The sequence below is a fragment of the Diuraphis noxia genome, unplaced genomic scaffold (assembly GCF_037042655.1).
Source record: "Diuraphis noxia isolate RWA-SAM2 unplaced genomic scaffold, SU_Dnox_SAM2 contig0005, whole genome shotgun sequence".
Lineage (NCBI taxonomy): Eukaryota > Metazoa > Arthropoda > Insecta > Hemiptera > Aphididae > Diuraphis > Diuraphis noxia.
The window spans coordinates 18,328,139-18,345,697 of record NW_028301715.1 but is presented as its reverse complement, the minus strand read 5'-3'; the positions used below and the strand labels follow the sequence as shown (position 1 = coordinate 18,345,697).

The following is a 17,559-nucleotide window of genomic DNA, read 5'->3' as shown; positions in this document are numbered from 1 at the left end:
CTTAAATAACATCACCGTAAAAACGGAACACCAGCTTCCTACATAATTTGTATAGTGTCACGTCTCGTTCTCATGAATTTCCCGATACGTATTATACATAATATTCTGTATTATTGTGAAGAGTCTATGAAAAAAAACACTGTGGGTACCAGTGATAGGCGCCTATAGGAACAGCTCGTCGAGATTTCGATTGTTCTACCGCACGTTTTTAATTCTAGAATTGCGTAAAGTAAAAAGCGTCGATGATTGTTTATTTTAGAAAATTTTCAGGTATAGGTTACAAGATGTTGTGTTATATTATGACTATAGTAGGTAAGTAACTTGCGTATTCCTTAGGCATTCACCATGACACTCGTATGTTTATCATTATATAATTATACATAAAACAACACAACTATAACATAATATCCGTACAGGTCATCTGAAATTTCCACAACGATGATTTGCAGGAGGTTACTTTTAATTTACACGCGTATCTGATCATGGTGGAATATTAAAACAAGATTTTTGTTTAAATATTTATAGTATCTCGTGGTGTTATGTCAGTCTAGATAAACGTGGAAATACTATGTTTTAATGAGATTTTAAATTATTTTTTAAATTAAAACCGGTAAAAAATCCTGACATTTTTTGCATTATTGAAAACGTTCTAAATCACATGTAATACAATATATATATATATATATCCACGCAGATTTATTGATGCATAGGTAAAATTCAGACCAATAACAATAAGTCACCCAGACAGCTATTTTATAGTTACAGTGCGATTAGTCGCGGTCAGTGCTCATTTTACATAATAAACTAATGTACCTATAATCTATATATTGTTATTGAACACAATAGGTTTTTTTTCACCATATTTAATATAAACTCGATTTAACTAACAAAAGCAATTGAGATAATACTATTATGTAGATGATGAGAAATTATATTTTTTTCTTTCTTTGTGTGATGAGCACATATAATATCTGCAGCAGAAAATAATAAATCCCATTACAAATTGTATAAGATATTATTATGCGTTATCGATGAATTATTTTATTAATACAAATAAGCTGACAAAATTATGCGTAAAACATGGTTGATCATCTTATTAGATGTAGAAGTATAATACCTATTTATTTTTTAAGTTACAAAAATATAGTATTATTACTTTTTCAATAATAGTATCACGGATAAGCATTCGTACGAAAAGTTTGAAGCGTTGAATGTGTGTTCTTGTCGATGTGTGAAGGGCGCTTGTTCGGTTTTACACTTTTTCTTCGTGTGTACAAGTACTCGTGAAGTGTGCAAATATTGTATCGGATATATATAGTGCAAAATCGAAATGATTTACGGACACTATTGTTCGACTACATCAAAGCTTTTATTATAAATGTTCAACGTTTTTGGCTATGGATGCTCGTTGAACATAATTTAACACCGATCAATGCTTACGTGAAATGGCACGCAACGAATAATATAATATAGTGTTGAAGAATTACAAGATATATATATATTTTTTTAACAAAATTAAATATTTTAGCGCATTCGGTGGTGATGTTATTTAAATGAATACCTACAACTCCTACAATTTTATTAATTATTATAAGTAACATGTCATTTAATTTGTGTCTATTATTTTGTATTTTATTTCTTTAAAATCCCAAAATGTGACAAAGTACTATAAAAAAAAAACCATGGGGAAAACACGCATAAAACAGTAGGATATTTATTTCATTAAATTAATATGCAAAAATGTGATAAAGTATCAATAGTTTTCGTGAAAAAAATTGAGCTTTAGTATTTATATGAAGGTTTTATAGTAATAAAAATGAAATTTATATTATTTTATAGGATCAATACAAGATGATGAAAGTTATTACCCGTGTACCAAAATATACAAAACAAATGTTTCTTTGATTATAATACTATAATTGTATGTTTAATAATACGTTGAAACTTAACGACTAACGAGTCGCACAAATAACAAATAAATCAGTAGTATATATTATACTTGTACGTGATTATAATATTAGTAACAAATACCTAAATTCATATACATATACTCATGAACAGGATAACACAAATTACAATAAAGTTAGGATGACCAAAACGCATAACATTATTCACTAAATCTCTACTTTGCTATCAGTACGATTTATGATTCACCTTTACATATCTCTAAGTTGAGTGTGTAAATAATAACGATTAGATAATAAAATAGAACGTACATCATAATTTTAATAATAATAATAATAATAATAATAATAATAAAGTTTAAAGCTAAAATGTACGAGCTTAAATTATTCTTTAATGCTTTAACATACTAATATAAATATGAAATTAATTGTATGCATGACTGTAATGATTTCATTTTGGCTACACCAAAACTGAAAGAATATAATTGTAATATAAATATTTTTATAATTTTATGATACATAAATAGGCAAGGTATGTACAATATTTAAATGGAATAAAAAAAAAAAATAATAATAATAATAATAACATTTAATTTTTACTCTGGTTATTTTGTTTAATGTCTCATTAAAAAGGAATGCTTTAAATTTAGTATAAAAAATTGAAATGAAAAATGCTTATTAAAATACTGACGTCAGCTGCACTAAATATTTTATATGTAAAAATATTTAAAATTTATAATAAACTGAGTTTATTATGAGTATTTTATTTTAAACTTAAATTTCAGGTCCTGAGCAAAGTTGGTTTAACATAGTGTTTTTTTTGTGTGTAGAACGCTCTTTACTGTAGTAAATGTCTTTCAAATTTCAATAACTTAATGGGGCATATCATTCGATTGGGGATTGGTCGGGAATTATATTTCGAAGTTGTACGATTTTGAAAAACTTTAATAAGCAGATATGTAGAATCATTTTTAAAATTCGATGAAATAATTTTAAATCGTAATAATATGATAACTTATTATTTCATCTTATAAGACAACCGTTAACCACTCGTGTAAGATTATATAAATGTTAATTATTCAATCATGAAATTGTATAAATATTGAATGTGAATTGTATTGAAATTTTCTAATGCCAATGTAATATCCCAGCAATTTTATTTGGCCAGGCAAAAATGTGTATTTAATATTGAATTTACAATATTCATATTTTACTACAAATATTAAATGGATCTTTAAAATGAACTTGCATAGATATTGCACAATTTATTTTTAATAATCTAAAAATATGGCTATAATATTAATTTTTCAATATCTATTTAGTAACATATTATCAAATCTATAGATTAGTAAAACGTGTACAGACATTTTTACGATTTTATTTCATAGAACAAAGAAGTTATAGTTATTGGTATTGAAAATTGAAATTTATGCATTATTTGTGATGCTTATATTATGTTGAAAATTAAACGCAGACTGTGCTGTAAAAGGTAATAGTTTTAAAAATGTTCCGATGGTAAAAAATTTTTTTAATAAATACCCAAAGATATACAAATAAAGTAAAAGCACTACATATTTAATAATATTTTGATCATATGTTAGTTCCATGACGTATGGACTTTAAAATTTAATAATTAAATTCATTCAAATAAAAAATAAAATAAATCTCTATTTGGACATTAGTGAGAGTTGAGTGTCATCAAACACATACATGGTTAAATTATAATTTCTTATATTTTTATTGCAATTAATATATAGAAATAATTTGATCGTTGTATACTACTTGTTATGAAATAAATATCTGGAAATAACAATAAATCAATATTATTTTATTTTTAGGTTTAAGACAGTGGCACATATAAGATAAATTGTCAATTATATAAAATACGAAGTTTAATTATGGAATTGTACAATAATTGTTGTAATCAATGAGTAAAATAAAAAGTATTATTAAATTTGATGATTTTTTTCAACTTATTGATATAATAACGAAGTGATAATACCTAAACAAATTATTTCTACCTAGCTGAAAGATTAATCAAATATTTGTCGATTTTTATTTAATCGTGGACAGGAATTAAGAATTACCGATTATTTCAATATTAAATATTTAAGTATTATTAATTTTAAAATATTATTTTTAGATTTTATTTACGATTTTCCGAATATTTAAATTTGGCTTATACCATTATGCTGCGGTAGAAATAATAATTATTTTGACTTTTATAAAAAGAATCAATAAAATTGGATCAAAATTTAATGCTAGGTATTACATTTAATAACTTCATAAAAATTAATAAATAAATAAAAGCAATAACTTATATTTAACTTTGATTAATTTTATAAATATTACAGAGGTAGCTGGTATTACAAATACAAGTTAACCGAAAATGAAAATGTTGTATTTATTCAGTCAATTATAAAAATTTAATAAGAATTGTTATAAATCAATTAAAATGTCACAATATTAAATAATTTTTTTTCCTTACAAAACAAGATAACACAACTTTCGTTTTATTCTTAAAATTTAACACGATTTCATGGATGTTTGTGATTTCGAGATATTACCATTAATTTAATCAACAAACAATTTTTATTCTAATGTGAAAAGTTCATGTAACATTTATAATATTCTATGTTTAGTAATGAAATACATTTAAGGGTTATTGAATACTATAAAGTTATCCGTTGGGAAATATCTATTATGTCGAACAAGATTGGAGTTTTTCTCAAATATTTAACATATCTATAACATATGGATATACTAATACATTGGTGTTTATTTATTTATATATAAAAACTTGATACGGAGAACAATATAAAACATCCGTTAAAAGAATGATGTCTCATTATGGCAGGAATATGCATTTTTATAGATGTCTAAAAGCCAGAAATGTAACGTTAAAAAAATGCTTTACAAGGTGATTGCAATTAAATTCATAAGACCCTAATTTTAGAAAATTATTATTGATTGAATTTTAAATATTGTGTAATGCGGAATAATTTTGTTTGCCTAATTATATTACCTATATTTATTACACGTTAATTTTTGTATGATGGTATTCTTTTAAAGTTTATTTTAATTGTTATGGGTAATTTAAGTTTCATTTCATTAGTTCAATCTAAGATGGTTCCATTACTTTTATATGTATAAGAATTACATAATAGTATTATATTTGATAAATAATTTAAAATACGTTAAAAAAGTTCAGAAGGATAACAGTGTTAACATTTAACATTTAAATGTGTAATCTATTATTTATATAAATATTATAAATTGTGATTTGTGACAGCCTAATGACACATTTTAGTTTACATAGCACACATTGTTACAAACAATACACATTTTTGTTCCGATAAAAATAATGCCTTATTTTTGATCCTTCAATAGCCTTGTTTTCAAATTTAATATAGAAATAAATCATGAAATATAAAATATCATGGTTTCTTGGAGAAACCATCACAAGTGGAGTATCAAAATATGTATTAAATACCTAAATACATACAAAAAGTTATTGTTTTTAAATTAAGTTTACTGGATATTTATTTGAATGACGATAAATAACAAAACCTAACCATATATTATATTAAACCATAGATTTTACTTTTCAGATTACAATGGGAGGATCTGGACTCAGATGATTTAAGTTGAATCTTTCATGTGGAACAGTTAACATTAAATTATTGACTAAATTTCATTAAAACTATTGATTTTACATGCGATATAAAGAATCATATATCATTATTGTTCATGTAAGTCATTTGAATCTAACTTGTATTTTATTAATTTATTCTCAATAGTTAAGAACAATTATTATTTTTTTATGACAGATGTAATCAGTCTAAACGTTTTAAGTTAAATTATTTTGTAACTACAAAAATATAATTGTACCAAACTAAATTTAAACAGTTGCATCAATAATATAGAATGAATACTTACTATTCATAATACCTACAGTTATAACATGAATATCTGTTTGAAAATACAATGATAATTGTGAATCTTAAGTCATGATGAAATTTGATGTATTAAGTACCGGCTTATTTTGATATCATAACATTAATATAATCCTTTAAATAAGATATTGATGTAACTTTCTTCTGAATATCGTTTTATTTAGTAGTAAAATAAAGGTAAAGAAAACATTTCGTGTTTCTTTTTTTTTCTAATGGCCTATCTATCTGATTATCATCTGTGTATAATGTTTAATATATCCCAATACAATTTGTTATAAATTTGATTTATACAATAATAAATTATAACTTATAATTTATAAGCTAATCAAAAATAATTGATGGTTTCGGAATGATAATTATTTTTAAAATGATTTCAAACTGTCGTATTAATTGTAATATGTGACATGCACTAAGACTATACTATCCTCCTAATTTCGTACTCTCTAAGTTAATGACTATCATCTTCTTTAAGTAGCCAATACCGTTAAGATAATATGAAGTACGGCGGTATGCGCAGTTTTACGATTGAACGTTTATATCTTTAAGACCTCATTTCACAACGCTCATATATGATATATCAATTATTATTTATAAAATCAATGTTTTTCAGTCATACATTGACAAAAAATTGCAAGATATTCTGTTTTTGATTTTACGGCTTACAATATTATATTATATGTGCCTACGAATTTCATTGTACCTACCTATGTGTTTATACTTGTAAACTATAAATGTGTGTACGAATATTATTATTATTATTGTACAACATGATCGGTGTGAGTGACAATCACACACGAGTCTAAAAATATAATCATAAAAACCGTTATTAATTTATAATGATTTCAATATAATAATATTTGATCGTATTCTGTAGATAAGTCGATATAATATTATTATACGTCAAGTAAGCTGCAGCTTTCAGTCACGCGAACTGTACAAACGGACAAAATCGGAAGCGTATTACACCGATTGGTAATTAACTAAGTTTTTTGACATGTTATACATAAACATTATAGTATAATATATTACATTAATACACATTATATAAACGACTGAACGTAAACGTGACAAATCTTCAGTCGTAGAATCACCGAATCGCAGGCGGCGATCGTTGGTTTTTAATCAATTAAATAAACTGCGCGCGAGTTGCAGCGTGTATTTTGTTTGACGGTACTTAACGGTATTAAGCCACCGCCACCACCACCGACTTTAACAGATTCAATTTCGACGGTTATCCGTGCCCATAAGTCATAGTCTACAGTCGTAATTGTATATATATATATATATTATATTGTATAAAACGCAATACCAAAGTGTCAAAACATTGTCGTCTGACCGTAATAAACCGCGCGTGTGCTGCAGCGGTATAACGCGGTAACCTACTGTATACTATACTGATCGATACCATAATATTATATTTACTATTCCACCATAACCGTGTTAAGAGATTTCTTGTTGTTATACTCGCCACCAAATGAAATCTAATAATGTTGTTTTTGTAAAACTACGGTTTCGTTTGTCATTAATATAACCACGCCTGGCATGCCTGACCACCACGCGGCGAAGTGGTCGAATATTTTCAACTATTTGGTATATTACGGTAACCCCTTAACCACATGGTTCGCACGGAAAACGGCGACACGCGACAGTGTAATAGCACATTTTCTGTAAATTATTATCACTATGTAGGTATGCGCACATGACACTTCATATTATTATACTCTATACCGGGTGATTCTTTTATCATTGAACACTCATTATTTCAAAAATTACTAATGTTTTTAAAATATTTTTTTACATAGTTTCAAGTTGTTCAAAAACCAATGGTTTTAGTAAAAAAAATTATTTTAAAATATTTTTTATCCTTATCATTTTTTAAGTTTTTTACTTTTTTGAATGACAACATATAGTTTTAATTTCATATTCCAAATTAGAGTATTTTTCTAAGTATTTTGATTCATAAAAATTGAATTTAGGACGAGTAGTTTATGAGTTATAAGTATTTAAAGTTTAGATTGGCAGAGTGGAGTGGTACGGGGTTACTCCGCAAAATGTTTGTCCACTACTCCGCTTATCTAAACTTTATATACTAATAACCTCATAAAATACTCATCCTCAATTCGATTTTTATGAATCAAAATACTTAAAAAAATATTATGCTTTGGAATATGAAATTAAAACTCTATGTTATTGTCATTCAAAAAAGCAAGAAACTTAAAAAATGATAATAATAAAAAATATTTAAAAATATAATTTTTTAATAAAAACGTTGGTTTTTTAACAACTTGAAACTATGTAAAAAAATATTTTCAAAAACATAAATAATTTTTGAAATGATGAGTGTTCAATGATAAAAGAATCACCCGGTATACAAGCTATACCTGCATAATATTATACAATAATTATTTTACGGAATTCAAACTATTTATTATTATATTACATCACTATATATAGGCGCATGATGGCATATAACGCGTCATATTGATAATTTAATCGTCTCGAGTATAGTGTTTCAACAAAATACGTGAATTGTTTAAGTGCAATTGCCTGCTGAGTTGCAGCATAAGCACTCAGATGACGTGTCGAAATTAATTCGAATCACCTACATAACATTATTATTACAATTGCAGTGAATTGCATGGTATTCGTATACAAAATAATGCAAATATGAGTGCATAATATTACGTATAAAACAGGACGAGCGGCGGCAGTACAATACACCACATTTCGGTGTGCTACAAACTAGATAATCTTATACCTATTATTACTACCCACTCAAATTATATTATACTAAAATTACGTAAAACTCGGTATTTTATAATATCATGTGTTCAACGTACTTAGATACTTCGAACGAAATTCAAACGCACATAATATGCGAAACATTAACGATAATACGACCTCGTTTTGTTCTCTAATAATACTTGCACACGATTCACGTATAAACGTGAATAAGTAATCCTACATTATTATGAATGTATGAACATTTCGACTATGTAAAAGTATAATAATAAGTGTAACGAAACCGTGATAGTCAACTATTACTGCAGTTGAACTTCCCTTTGCTCAAACATCAAAAATATTAAAAAGGTAAATAAACGCATATAGTAATATGTCTGCATTTGAATATTTAAAAAAGGGTTTTTACTATAGCACGAATAATGAAAGTCATCAAAGAAGAATTAATACACATTTGGATTCAATACGTTTTTTTTTCTAAATTATACACTAGTTATCTATATTCTATAGCATTAATATGTTATTTTTGTGTGCTAACACGAAAATTTGTACACGTAAATGTATTTCTTGAATTATTTACTCATCATATAATATTAAAAACTTTTGTTATATATTAGATTAGCATATTTTTTTTTTTTTTTTTTGTCAGGTCTTTCAGGTAATCTATATTTTTACATTAGTGAATCTGAGAAACTTCGACAAAGTGGCTGTATAAAAGAACGAAAACCATAGGATAATAATATTATGCAAGGTATTTAATAAAAATATTTTTTTTTTAGAGTAGCCTGTCATGATTATAATCACACAAAATTTTTTCAAGTTACATTATTAAACTATAAGGATAATATACTATTTGCCCTATTGACTATTATGTTAACGTTACAGAATCCATTGATAGTCTTGGACGATATTCAATCAGTAAATAAGAATCATTCAATTTAAAGAAACTAATCAGCTGATAATTATTTCAATGAAAGTATATGTGGATTACCTACGTTGTGACATAAGGCTCAGGCCTTAGTTTCGCCTATGATGATAAAAATGTATTGCATTATTGAAATCGTTTTCGTCACAGCAGGTAGGGTGATTATCCGATTGTTATTAGTTTTTCTTTGTGGCGATTGTTATATTCGTAACATGAATTATATAAGCAATTCAATTTATAGGTTTTTTTTTAATGTAATAATATGTATATATTTTTGTTAACGTTATTGAACAAACTCATTTTTTCTAACAAACAATTGTATTAGGTATAGCTTATTGGTAGAATATACCTACATCAATGTAAAAATATTAAACTTAATATTATCTGGCTGTTGAATGATTGTTTGGGTCGGTATTATTATTATTAGTTATAAATTATAAAAGACAAATTGTTTTTGCATTATCTTGAAAATACATTTTCTCATCCTCCTCTGCTCTCGGTTCTAACAAGAAGAAAAAAAAGTTAAATATTGGTTAATGGAGATTCATTTTAATAACAGAAAATATTTTTTTGAGTTTGCGTTGGTTTTCTTAAATTTTACCATGTTCTCGAAACTAACATTTTAATTAAACGTGAAGTGATATTTTATAGTACCTATTAAATTCTGATAATTTATTGATCATCAATATATAAATTAAAAAGTAGGAAGATAAATAGCATGCAATTGATGAAGATACTACAGAAAACTTTATGTTTGTTGTATATTATTACATTCGAAATGTGATCACTTCGTACAAGGGGAAAAGAGCGAACAAATTAGAAATGAGATTGGATTTTAGAAAACGTGCCAATAACTTTTCACGGGACAATTAAAGTAGTTTTTAATTTTATAAAATCTTGTCTTTGAACATTACAATGTAACTTAATTTTTTAACTTTAACATAGTTGATCAATATATAAATTAGGTACAGTATTTATTCATACATAATTAATTAAATTGTTTTACGAAGAGTGAGTGTTAATCATATTTAAAAAAAATCGACCGCAATAAAAAATGAGATATGATAATGGAATTATAGCTTGATAATAATTGTAATATCTCACTGATTTATTATTAAAAATAAAAAGGTATTTTTCACATGTTTTTTTTTATTGCTTTGTATACACATTTGACACACAGGAATAAATTAATTTCAGTCTACGAAGCTTTACAAAGCTTTAGGCGTCATAGTTGACCTAACACAAGGTACATAATATGTTATTTTAAATTTTGAAACGTTCTAAAATTTATGGTTATTTTTGTATTTGCCGAATTTGTAAAACTTTTAATCATCAATTTATTAATTAGGTTATATAAAATCATATTTATAATAATAATACATATCATATAAGTATGAATAACGGTTTTGTTTTTTCATGTCAGTTGGTTTTTTAATTAGATACTAATATATTGTTTTTAAACTTAGGCAATACGTAGATTATTGTAAATTTAAAGTATTTTATACACTTTGTACAGTTGTTTTTCTAAGGTAGATGTTTTCTTAGTATTTTGAATCGTGATAATATACCGTTATTATAATATGATATATTTTAAATTTGTCTTTAATTTGATTTTTTTGTTCTGATGGTGGTTGACTACATTTTCAAATGTTTAGCAAGAGAATCGTTAAAAAATTTGGATTTTATTCAACTAATGTAAATTTTCAAATGTGAATTATTGGTATTTTTTTTACAATTTTACATACAACGTATATTCTTTAATATATTTTACATTGGTCGAATAACCAAAAGTCGAGTTATTGATCGTAGACGCTGAGCAAGGATTTTAAACTGTGGAGAAGGAAAGAATCGGCATTATTGCATTAATATACATTAACAGATATACAAAATAATATACTATAATCGTAGACCGAAAGTGACAGGATTTTATTTTAATTTAAAATGAGCAATGGTCAGTAAGTATCAAAATTCAAAACCAAATTAACATCACGATTTTGTTTAATTTATCGCCGATCATTGAATTAAATAAATTAACACTGAAAATATTTTGTTCATATTGTATAATGTATATCCAATACAGAGTCGTTTATAAATAGAATATAAAAGATTTCAAATGAAAAGGTTTTATTTTGTTGTTCACAAAATAAATGTTTTAATTATTTATTTTTCCCTTCATTACTTTAGTTATTCGTTTAGTAGTAGTTGAACAATTAAATCAACTTAGAATGGTGTACTAAATTGTCTTATATATCTATTATAAATTATCAAATACTTAATAACTTTTTTTTCGAAATTTTGAAATTTGGTTAAACCGAAATAATTATTACTATTGAATTATTTTTTCCGCACGATTATACTATAATGTTTAACTGCTGCTACATTATGACGAGGCTGCAATTGTTGTTTAAGACTCATCGCGAGCAAAATTATTATGGAAAGTCATTGGAGAAGAACAAATCTGGAAAACTTTGAAACGAACCGCGGTGAAAGGGTGCGTGTTGTCGCGTTTTGGATTCGTGCCATTACACACAAACGCCTCGGCCTTAATGGCGTTTTAACGAATTAACACGAATCATCTAAAAGACGGTATTTCGATATGATTTTTATCCCATTGAACTGATCTGTAGAACTATTGTGTGTAGTGTGTTAGTTTACGAGAAAATAATATACCATATTATTTTTATAATACTATATTGCCGATTTAGAAGTGCACACTAACCTATCTATAAGCGTCTGATGAAGCTTTTGAGATATTTAATGATATGGATAAAATATCAGATCTTGGTCGAAAATTAGATCAGAAATGTTAACAGCTGATACTGAAACTGCCGAGATGAGTTTTTAGATTAAAAAAAAAAAAAGGTTTCGGATGTAGTAGGTAGGTATACGTTTAAAAAGAAGAAAAAGTTTGGCTTTTAAACAATTTAAATTTAAATTTAAATAATATAATAACGGTATACTCGAATTACCTGATTTACAAGAAGTGTGATAATATTATTACGTTGGTCGAAATTGCATTATTATATCTTACCTGTGAACAGAAAATAAAATACAAAAGGTTAGAAAATCATTAGTAAATCTTATAAGGGTTGTAAAAATGCAATGGTTATTATTTTTCCGGTTTAGCGTCTTTTGGATTAGGCTATTAATGTCTTTTATTAGATGTCTATACTAATTATTGCCATAAATTGATGGATAATAACCTAATCACAGAAAAGCTATAATCATTGTGTTATTTATTATTTTTTCCCCGTTTCATTATGATTATTATAAAAATAATATATTTGTTGTAATATATATACCAGAAAAGTAGTGCCCACACGCATTATATTATTCGAATGCCCTTTACGCCGTTTAAGAAAGTCTACTTCTCCTTCTCTTGCAGTCGTTCTCCGTATTTCTATACATCTACCTCCGTACGCTTCCCCTCCATCACGAGTTTTCCACTAAGCCGGAAAACCAGACCGCGTCCACAGTCAAACATTTTCACGTTTAGTTTGGTCACGTTAACTACGGTCATAAGTTCGGACATGTTTCATACGGTGGAAGACGCCAACCATAATATCTACTATTTGTCGTGAAACCCGACACAAATGGGCGTCAAGTATTTTTACTCGGTAAGAATGGAATTTCCATCACCTTTTCGTTTATCTTATTTAATTTGTTTAATTTATAATTTGTGTGCGTGTTTTGGAAACCAAAATCATTCGGAAAGACGAACCCGAAGTCATGTTGGAAAAATCATTGCGCATTTTATACGATTTAGTGTTTTCGTAAAATATCTTCGAAATATATTTTTGAGCATACGACTTTGGTTTTTCTGCTTGATATATATATATATATATTTTATTGTGTGTATAAAATTCCTAGCACAATGTGAAACGAACAACCGAACAGAATGAAAATAGAAAAATACTCTCGTTTTCTACGATTGGAAAAAAGAAATCCCGTGCTATAGAAACTATCCCAACGTTTTTAACAATGGGGATGTTGTCTAGCTGTAACTTGTTAGTGTGTTTTGTTTTTACGTCCCGTCCGTACAATGCTCACAGACATTTATCGCATTCATTGCATTCTTTGCTGTTTGTTGGTTACTATAAAATATGTTGACGTTATATTGTTTGACGTATTTTTGAGAATACCGTCGGATAATTTATTTGGAATAATTTACATATTTCCTTTTTTGCACGAGTTTTATTATTATATTATTGTTATTATTGGGTGAATGTATTTTTATCAACTTACAATCTCTTCGACGTGGTAAACAAAATAATAGTAAAATTTAAAAAAATAACTATATTTTCATTCTTTTATTTTTATTAATCTAATCTAGCAGATGTTTTGTTAAATCTCAAAGATGAGGATCTTGAACTGATATGGCACCATTGGGAAATACATTTTTTTTTTAAATTGTTGGCGAATTTCGCCATGTTGAGTTTTGCTTCCAAAGTAATTAAATATTAAAAATAAAATATAATATTGCAGTCTCTATTGCATGTTCATAACACACACTAATAAGGTAATATTGTGCGACCACGAATGAAAATTACTTTAGTATAGATACCATTAAAAACGTCTTATTATGTATCATAATTTTAGATTTATCTTAGTTATTTTTGGTAAAAAGTCGTACAGTATAATATCTGATAATTTCTGTCCAGCGAGAATATGTAGAACGTTTGACCAGAATAATTCATAACAGATACAAACACATAATAATATAGTCATTCATATATACAAGGTGTAACAGATAGAAATGAATTTTGGACTAACTTTTTTTCATATTAATGTTAATATTAATATTTTTTTGTTCATTAAGTGAACCTAGCACTACACGCGTATAATACATTTTTTTTATGTTTTATTTTTTAGTACGGACTTCTGAAAAAAAAATTAATTTGATGAAAAATAAGTTAGATAAATTCAAAATAGCCTATTTGTGAATCTGATTATAAGAACAATTTTGATGGTAAAAAGATTAGTCAAGTAGTTTATTTTTTATAATTTTTTGGTTAAATTGATTTGGAACGCAATAACATTTAAATAATATGATTTTTGAGAATTTGTTAATATGAGTATATTTCTTAGATTTATTTATCAGATAATATTTAAAAAATTTGTCATACGATGGATTGGCGTAATTTTTTTTTTTGTCAGGTCTTTCTGTTACACCATGACATTCTAAAGCCTTAATCAATGATGATTAAACATATATCGACGCGCTAACTTTAAGTATGATTTAAGTTCACACGTGTAGGTAAATATTGTGATGTAGGTGGCTTATAAAGTTATAAACATATATTTTACCAATGGATTTTTAGGAACGATGACAGCATTTCGTCACACGTTAAAAGACGCGTAATTCGTAACAGTAGGTGCTTATCACATCGAAATAATTGTGGTATTTTGAGGTAGGAACACGGGATGAGTTACCGGTTATCACACGATTCGTTTTGGTGGGCGATGGTATAATCAAAATATATTTTATTTTGCCTTTTAGACGACATCGACGACGTGGTTTTTCAGTTAACACGTGACGTATTAAATAAAAAATATTATTTTAATGACATATAGTGTAATATCACACGTTTTTGACAGCTGTCCGCGGTTGCTTGTTTCACGGTGGTGTGCGTCAGATGTGATTTGTCGTCGTCGTCGGTCGAAGAGGAAACAGCAGCCGCGTCTTACGAGGAAACGAAAAAGTCGCTATACAACGATGACAGTGCTTTGGAGGCGACGCACGTGGATCGCGGCTCTAGCGACCGACAGCTGAAGCGGTTCATAGTTCCGGTCAGTACTTCGGATCTAGGGCTCGAGACCTCCAGTTCCAGACCATACTTCATGCACCAACATCTACAGCACTACAAACACCCCCGGAACCAGCAGCCGCAGCAGCAGCAGCAGCAACATCACCACCACCAACACCAACACCCGCAGCACCAACAGCAATTGCAACATAATCAGCAACAACTGCCACAGCAGCAGCAGCAGCAGCAGCATTCCCCGCAGTCGCAGCCACAGCACCATTCACATCAGTACTACCACCAAGGTCGGGGACAGGGAGCTGTCGATCATTTCGGGTTCGGGCCTTCGTCTTCGGGAAGCTCTGGCGGGAGTGGAGGTGGTGGCTATACAGATCAGTCAGATAATTTCTACCAGTCATTGGGAGGTGGAGGCGGAGGTGGAGGTGGCAGTGAAAACATCAACTTTGACACTACCGGATTCACAGACTTTGTGCCGTCCGTTGAGTTCCGGTCAACCGGCGCGCCGACCATGCCATCACCTTCGTCGCCATTCTCCACTTCGCCACAACACCAATCGTCGTCGCCGTTTACCGGACCGTCGGCGCAACTCCATCACTCGTCTCTATTCGACGGTGGTTCGAGTGGCGGTCACCAGCAGCACATGACGCCGTCGTTTGATCCGACTGGTTTCGGCCAAGACTCCCCTTTGGCCGGTTATGGAGGCGGCGGTGGTGGTGGTGCTGGTGCTGGTGGTGGTGGTGGAGCTTCGGGTTACGGTTCAGGCGGTTACGATTATGCACCGCACAACCTGGCTCCAGTCATTCACAAGTCGATATACGTGCATGTGGCACCTCCCGATGACGATCCGCCACGAAAACAACGCGTAATCCTGCCCAACGTGCCGCCCAAGAAGAACTATCAGATAGTGTTCATAAAGTCACCCACCGCGCCATCACCCACCGCACCCATCATACCACCGCCGCCGCCACAGCCCGCGGACAAGACGCTCATCTACGTGCTCCACCCCAAGCAGGAAGAAGCGCCGCCCATACACATACCGCCACCGCCGGTCACGCAGCCGCTCAAGCCCGAAGTCTACTTTATCAAGTACAAGAATCGCGAAGAGCCGCACGGCGGTGGTGGCGGAGATTACGGAGCCGGGCACGGTGGTGGCGGGGTGGGTGGCGTTCTGCCATCGCCGGGCGAAGAGTTTGGCGGCGGAGGCGGCGGCGGAGGTGACACTTCCGGATACGTGCACCGAAGGTACGGACGAGGAGACCAGCAGACGCCGACACCGCCGTCGACCGCCGCAGCAGCTGTCTCCACCATCGCCGAAGCTGCCTCCACCGAACACTACGACGACGGCGATGGTATTATGACGCCGGAACAACGGGAACTAATCGAGGCTGAGGTGACATCTGAAGCCGCCACCGCCGCAGCCTCCATGTCCGGCGCAGTAGACTTAGATCCAGAGACGTCCGACGAAAGCGCCGACGAACTGATGCTCCGGGGCGGTTACAGTACAGAGTACAACGACGCGTCCGTCGACAGCACAAATCTAAGCGAGACTCACGTCCAGCTGTCCACCACAGCACCCAAAGGCAAAAACGGCCATTGATGTATACTATAATTATATATTATTTTAGTTCATTCGTGTAATCGCGTATACCATAGGTTAGGTTAACTAATAATAATATAAATAACATGTCCTCAACTGTAAAATATATAAAATGCATTATCATAATAATCGTGTAAGATAGGTATCGTATTTTGATATACCTAACGAGTTTTCTGTATTCAATTTGATGTGTAAAAATATATTACGATATTGTAATATTGTACCTTACTATACGTACTGTTATTATCAATATAGTTATGATGAGTTTTTATCGAAGCCATTTTTGTAAGTATTATTTACGTCTTTAAAATAAGTATCTGCCTACGTCAAACTGAAGATAAAAATGAACATATTACAACTAGTTCCCTGTATGGCGGTAAACAATAATGTGTATGAATATTTCAATACGCAGTGCTCTCATAAGTTATAAAAAATGATTTATGCATCGTCGTGACAGAGCGTGTTGAAAACGGTTTAAGGAATAATAATATTTTACTGCCTACTTACCTGCAAAGTTTTTATTATGCACACAATTTTAATTTTATGGGATTTTTAAGTAATTTTTAAACGGTTTTCGTGTTGCTCATCATATAAATAAATCACTTAATACATTTTTATGCATTTTTCATGATAAAATATATTGACTTATAAAAAGTAAAATTATTTTGATTGA

At 29.7% G+C, this 17,559-nt stretch overlaps 2 protein-coding genes across 4 annotated transcripts in view; one reads left to right on the top strand and one right to left on the bottom strand.

Annotated features, from left to right (window-relative positions):
* The window catches only part of LOC107162947 (somatostatin receptor type 5-like), a 220,315-nt gene that overhangs the window by 47,417 nt on the left and 155,339 nt on the right, over positions 1-17,559 (bottom strand). The window lies entirely within an intron of this gene.
* LOC107162963 (uncharacterized) lies at positions 12,991-17,162 on the top strand. The gene is made up of 2 exons (XM_015510165.2): positions 12,991-13,141; positions 15,123-17,162. Exons 1-2 carry the CDS (start codon positions 13,118-13,120, stop codon positions 16,884-16,886), a joined length of 1,788 nt encoding a protein of 595 aa, XP_015365651.2. The 5' UTR covers positions 12,991-13,117; the 3' UTR covers positions 16,887-17,162.